General features: G+C 33.9%; 1 protein-coding gene across 1 annotated transcript; it reads left to right on the forward strand.

Moving 5' to 3' along the window:
- Positions 1-1,824: 1,824 nt before the first annotated feature.
- On the forward strand, positions 1,825-7,416 carry LOC105622473. Its single transcript, XM_012203892.1, has 5 exons — positions 1,825-1,932; positions 2,137-5,140; positions 5,372-6,021; positions 6,245-6,372; positions 6,480-7,416. The coding sequence occupies exons 1-5, from the start codon at positions 1,825-1,827 to the stop codon at positions 7,414-7,416; spliced, it is 4,827 nt and encodes a 1,608-aa protein (XP_012059282.1).
- The last annotated feature ends 171 nt before the right edge of the window (positions 7,417-7,587 follow it).

Here is a 7,587-nt window from a genome sequence, read left to right on the forward strand (position 1 = left end):
ATTACAAACTAGGAATTAGAACTTGCAATTATTAGTAGAATTAGGAATTGAATTAGCAAAAGAGAGTGTTGTGTTCAGACTTAGAATAATAATTCATGCGGCGCTTAACTTCGAGCGGCCGGACAATGGGAGGAAGTTGAATCTCGCGCGCGTGCACTACATATTGCTCACTGCCGCTCTTCTGATCTCTCTTTTATGGGTGTCTTTAAGACCCCCTTTCTTCGATCGTGCCGCCGATGATAGGTGTGGGGAGAAGCGTCAGATTCCAAGAGATGTCCGCATGTAGGGTTGTAATCTATAAGGATTAATCTCTTTGGAGTATTCCTTTATTACTGTCGAATGAGAGAGAAATACTCACAGACTTCTATTATAAGGCTGCATTTTTATGCTGACACTCGATTCAAGGGTCAAAAGAAGTCACGTGATCAAAATTAACGAATACCAAGCATCAATTTTGATTACGTGACCTCGGGTCACGCCCGCTCAGGCTGTTAATAAGTTTGTTTGGAAAAGTCATTGGACAAAAATGAAGTTATTGCGAAACGTGACATTTGATATTATATCCCAGAGCTCTACTTGGACAATTCGTTATTCCCTGTTATTGCCTGTGCTTATTGTCTATTGTGTTTGAGCCTTGTAGCAGTTAGGATGCATTTTCATGCCGTCTCTTGATGGTCATTTTCAGCGTCAAAACAGGCACGTAATCAAAATTGATGCTTGGTATTCGTCAATTTTAATCACGTGACTTCTTTTGACCCTTGAATTGAGTGTCATGAAAATGCAGCCTTATAATAAAAGTCTGTGAGTATTTCTCTCTCATTCGACAGTAATAAAGGAATACTCCAAAGAGATTAATCCTTATAGATTACAGCATACAACATACGATTACGGTCTAGTTTCCATCGAGGATCAGATTTAATCCGGATCAGAAATGTAAAAATCAATCAACTACAGTTGAATATTTCCCTATTACAATCGAACGACAGAGAAATGTTCGACTGTAATTGGTTGGTTTTTACATTAACTGCGTTCAGCAATGCAAATCTGAGGCGTCGGAGTGCTCTTTTTCTACAGTGCACGTGACATATACTATAATATAAGAGCACACTCTGACAATTCAGATTTGTATTATCGAACGCACCTATTCTAATCCAGATTAAACCCTCGGTGGAAACTAGATCAATATAAACGCTATTCTGCTTATGGATAGGCATCCTTAGGGCATGTTCACACTTTGATGAAAAAGCAGAAAGCGATGAAGCAGTGGCCAATCAAAACTCGTGTTGGTAATAAGTAGTACAAAAAGCGAAATTGGCTGCGAAATTCAGCAAAGAAAACAGTTTTGCAACTGTTGTAAAATTCTTGAATATTGGTTTATATATTTAAATCCAATGAGGACCTAAGGGACCAATCATATAGAAGAATTTTCAGCAAATTTAACAATTGAGTGAGCGCTCGCTGGTTATTGGTGTATTCTTTTAGATCCAATCAGCATTTTAGAAATCTGAAAGAATACATCAATAACAGCGAGCGCTCATTCAATTGTTGATTCCGCTGAATGCGCCCAATGTCGACTACTAGCGCATATTCTGATTGGCTACTACTTTTCCGCTTTTTGTTTTTTCGTCAAGATGTGAATGCGCCTTTATATCATGGTTGCGCTGTTTTCTTTGCTGAACGCAGCCATTCCCTAGAAACTGACATGGCCGTTCTTCTGTCATTTTAAATTCGAGTTAAACTGTATTGTACGGCTACGTTAATGAGAGCTCATGCAAGTTAAGCTCACGCAATTTTTCTCAATGAAATGTATCAATACACGTTACCATGACTGGGAATCCTGTAAATGTACGTCGTGGAAGAATGGTGTTATCCGATTTGGATCAAATTAAAAAGAACGAACGTGATCGTCGACGAAGATTACGTTTGGAGCAGGTACGTGCATTCGTCGAAAATTTTCAACTTTGCTCGAATGAAAGGAATAAGAAATATTGAGTTACTGATTTCTTTTAATTAGAAATAAAATCTCTATAAACAAATTGAATTGTCAATTTTGTATTTGTATGTATACAATTGTATCCTATGTGCTTGATACAATGTAAACATATGTTAAATTTAAAGTTACGGTTTGCATTATAGGTTCGACAGCAGTCAAAGGAAATATCAAATCGACTTTTAGAACGCGCTAAGAAGATAGCGAAGGAAGAACTTAGCAAATTGGAGAAAGATGGAAAGTCAGAACTCAAGCAGATGCATGATAGAAAAATTATGGACATACAACGCAAGTATCAGGAAGATTTGGAAGATATCGGTCAAGCTCATGTCTCTGCTGTTTTGCAACCAGATGCAAATACGATAATAGAGGAAGAGGGAAAGAAAGATAGAATTATGGCTTTCAAAAGAGGAAAGGACGCCATGGAACGCATGAAGGAAACAAAACAGATAGATGATACAGAAGCAGCTCGTCAAGAAAGATTATATAGAATACGTGAAATAGAAAATGTAAGGGCTGCAATGATAGCCAAACTTCCAAAGCCATCCAAGGAAAATGATGGGATGGAAAAGAATCCTCAAAGTATAAATAAAGAAATTTTATATGAAGCATTAACTCCAAAAAGAAAGAATAAAAAAGTTCTTAAAAAAAAATCACCTAGAAAAGTAAAAAAATCTAATTTAATGGAACAACAAAAAACATTATCACCTAAACCAGGTCCTTCAGGATTACAAAAGAAATCTTTTGTACAATCTCCTGAGTTATCCTTAAGGAAGAAAATAGACAAATATATATTAGATCATATTGAGGATATTATTGATGATACAAGTGATGATCAAATCCCAAGAAGAACAGTGCCGAGTATGAGCATTATTTCAACTAAATCTGATAAAATAAAGTACAATCCAGAAGATTACACACAAAAATCAGATAACACAAGCAGTGTCAGCAGTTCTAACAATTCTAGTTCAACCAGCGATGATTCGTCATATTTTTCTGATGCTATAGAACAAATTACATGCAATACGACTCCAAAAACTCCAGCTTCAACAGAGAACAAAATACGATCACAATGTGATCGCACTATGTATCAGAGATATATTTATGATAGGCCTCTTCCTATGGTTGAAAGAATTGATATCAGAAATGAACCAAGTGCCATGGAAGTGGCACAAGAAATAAAAAATGCAGAGAATATAGAAACGCATATATCCAAAAGTCATAAATTAAATGCTGAACATCGTGCCGAACGTCGTGGCGAAGATGCGATTTTGCGAGAGAAAGTACGGAGAGATTATCAAGCCCTCCTACAAAATCTAGATCATCTTGCTCAAGAAGAACGCAAGCTAAAAGCAAGTCAAATTCAATCTGCAGAAGAAGATACATACATGCGATTACATCAGAGAAATAAATGTCAAGAAGAACGTAAAAAGAAATTAAATCGTGCAACTAAGAAGATTTGCAATACAGATAGTTTACCGATCCAGCGCACTCATCTCACAGAAAGAATCATTACTTTACCACAAAAGAAAGACGACCTGCATGATAATGTACCTCATTGCACATGGGAAGATCCTCATCTTGTTAAACAGCAAGTAGATGTTTATCATACACAATGGGATAAAGATAGCGAAATGTCACGCGAAGAACAAGTATTGGATATGCTGAAAAAAGTTGAAAGACAAAAAAGATTGTTGTTACAAGAATTTGGTACCAGTTTGCCAGATAATATATTTAATGTCAGCATGAAGCCACTCTTTGAAGATAAAATATCAACAAAAACATCAGATGCTAATACTGCCAAGCCTTTGTCACCTGAAATTAAAGTTTTAAATATGTCTAATAGTGACGATAATAATGACTATATTAGAAAAGATCATAAGATGAAGAAACCCAATAAATCACCTGTAAAAAAGATTGAGATTGCTGTTCAGACAGAAACAACAGAAAAAACAAGTCCATTAGATAAAACGAGTCCAGCAGAGAATAAGAGTGTACAAGTGGAATTATCTCAAGAAGATGTGCATATGCCACAGTCTAGCAGAGATACAATTGAACGAATACCACATCCGATTGAACCAAACATTACTATTGTTACACCAGAGACAGACAATAGTAGCAATGATTCAACAAGCTCTGAAATTAGTGATATGATTATTGAAATTGACAAAAAAGAAATAATTATAACACCTAAAAAGAAGAAAAATAGCATAAGAATGTCGAAGCGACCATCACCTCGAATTTATCAAAAAATTCGCTCATCATCGATTAGTTCTAAAACAACATCACCTATGAAGAGATTCTCGAGAATTCAGTCAGGCGCTCGTTCAACTCCTCAAAAGAAAATGAAATGTTTGGATACATCAGATACAGCTACTAGAAGAGTTGATATTCACATGAGTGAATCTGCGCAAGTTGATGATGAGACGGATCCATCGCAAGAAACAGGAGTATCGATAGATGCTAGTGCAGAAAGTTCACAGACAATTTCAGGCCTGAATGATCAAGAGCAAGAGGGTAAACCATATCGGGTTCAGACTCGAACGAAAAGATGGATTCGGATGAAAGATACTTCAGATACATCAACGTCATTTGCAAGCCCACCACCAATAAAGCCTAAATCAATATTTGACGCTTTGGCTAACGTCACGCCGATTTTAGAAATGCTAGATTCTCCAGGACCCAGAGAATTAAGAAGATTACAGGATATTAGTCCTGTTTCTACACCAGAAACTCCTTCACCACGTACAATGATGATGCCATCAAACATTCCGCATCGTGATAAGATTAGTAGAATGCTTAGATTTAGTTTGAATGATTCTCAGACTAATGATAGTACTGTGATATCATCGATACATGATCACTCTACTTTAACAGATTCATTGGATGCGTGTCAGAAATCTAAAGAATCAAAACATATACCTGCTCATATACCCTGCACACATACCCTTTCACAGCCCTCATCTAAAGTTTGTATATGTAAAAATTTCCAATGTAAATTATTACACATAAAATTTGATGATATTCACGATTATGCTTTGAAAAATTGTCCTGAAATATTGCAAAAATATGAAGATCTACAAAACTTATGTACAGAAAGAATAGCGTCTTTAACTGATCTCATTGAAAAAGTACGGAATGAACAAAAAGGTAAAGGTATTAAAAAATTATTTATTTAATATGCAATTTAATTTTAATTATTCATAACATATTTTTATGCTTGTATTTTCAATTCTATATAATTTACCATTAACAATGAAACAATATTGAATATATTAATGAAATATTATTTCTGCATATACGAAACTTAAAATAGCATATATATGCTATTTTACACACGCACGCACGCACGCACGCATATATATAATATATTTATTGCAGATATGGATCTTTCACTAATCAGTCCAAGCGATGACACTAGCTTATTACAATTATCTACACCAAAACCAGCACGTAATGATACACAAGCAGTACGCAGATTAATTGATAGTATAGAAGAAATTCATGCTCAACTTGCAAGAACTCTCCTTGAATCACAAAGAATTATGCGAGGAAGTGAAGAAGTTTTAAAGGACGAAACCTCGTGTGATACAGAAATCCAGGCGATCACTTCCACTCCCAGAAGTAAATTAGTAGATACTATTAATGCACATGTACAGGAATCCAAAGTAGTAGAAGGCAAAGCTAAGCCAAAAATTATTAGCAATGAAAAAGTTAATATGCAGTTTAACCGATTTAAAATGCAGCAAAACCCTCAAGCAATGTCGGCAACAAAAACGTTGGAGCGTAACTCTTGGCCCCCGTGTACACTTCCTCTTCATGAAGAAGAGATAATAGAGAAATTGTCAAAAGAAATTTTAGAACAGAGTAAAAATTTGGACAAAACCAACACCGTCTTTGCAGCTTCGAAAGAAAATGAAGCACAGCAAAAAACGTCGCCTTTTAAGGATCGCCTTAATTTGAAAAAGATTGCCTCATTAGAACAAGAAAAGGACAGTAGTCTTATAAAAGAATTTGCTTCTATTCCAAAGGTAAATAACATTTTTATTTGTATATGTATACTGGACATTTATATATATACTTAAAAATATAATATCGTGAATAAAATATTTGTATGTATTTAAATATATGAAGATTATAGCATATTTTATGATATGTAAAAATATGATAAATATTAATGTTATTTATAATAAAACAACTCTTATGTATGAATTATTTTATATGATATATGTGTATATATATATATATTTATAGACAACAAAAGAAAATGATTTTATTCCTATATTAACTGGCATTCCTAAAATATTGCGCAGCCATGGAAATGTGACACCAATAAGCGCAAGACCTAAACCTCCTGTTACATTATTAAATGGACTCTATAGGTAAGATTAATTTAATAATTCTGTTTATCACTGTTTCAATTATATTTTTGTTTTAAATTCTTTACATTTTATGAATTAATGTAATTATGTTATTTTTATCTAAATAGACCAGAATTAGAATCATCAGGACATGAATTATCGACGATAGTGGAATTTGATACAACGGATACGGTTAATAAAAGTAGCAAGAGCCCAGCAAAATCTAAGCCATCTCTTCACGTTGCTCCTTTACCTGTTCAACAAAATCAAAATTCCTCAACGAAACCGGCAGATTCGTTATCTAATATAAAACATTCTATTGAAAAGCTATCTTTTGCACAGAAATCACAAGAAACTATTTGCAATTCTCCCGAAAAATTAAAAAGTATGGCTGATTGTATTACAGAAACAAAAACTGACGCTGAAAGAGAGTATATGCTCGAAAAATGTAATAAACAGTTACAATGTAATACAACTACAGAAGAACTTGTTTCTCAAACAAAAGATAAACTTGGTTCTTCCATAAGTACTGATTTTAATAATAAAGAAAGTAAACATAAAATGACATCTACAAGTGTGTACAGTTTTTCCGGATTATCTGGTATTTCCGAAATAACTAGTTCTCCATCATCGGATGTGTTAAAACATACTTCATCACCAGAAGAAATGGAAACAGCTTTGAAAAAATTAGGTTTAGGTTGGGCAGTTACGACGCTAAAGAAGACTCGAGAAGCAAGTGCTCTTAGTTCATCTTCGAATTCGGATGTTACACCAATAAATACAGCTAGAAGAATGATTTCTCCTACTAAGAAACAGCATAATTCAAATGGCTTTCCAGATATTAGTGATGTATCATCGATATCAATCAAAGAAGCCAGCAAGAGTACCGAGCAAGCTGTACTCTTAAAAGGAAGGACTTCCACGCCTAAATTTCAAAATTCAAATTCCAACAGTGAAAGATCCAGTACTACAAATACATCTGAAAGCGTTCAAGATCCAAGTGACAGTTTAACTGTACCTAATGTGTCGCTTACAAAAACAAAATCTGATAATAAGCAACTATAAAATCTTTGACAGAAATTGTTTTATATGTATATATATATATATATATATATATATATATATTATTTATTATTTATTATTATAGTATATTATTATTATTGTTATTTAGTATTTATTTAGTTAGTAGTAGTATAAGTTAGTTAAGTTAAAATAAATAATTATTCTACTACATAT

The sequence above is a fragment of the Atta cephalotes genome (genome assembly GCF_000143395.1).
Source record: "Atta cephalotes unplaced genomic scaffold scaffold00045, whole genome shotgun sequence".
Classification (NCBI taxonomy): Eukaryota; Metazoa; Arthropoda; class Insecta; order Hymenoptera; family Formicidae; genus Atta; species Atta cephalotes.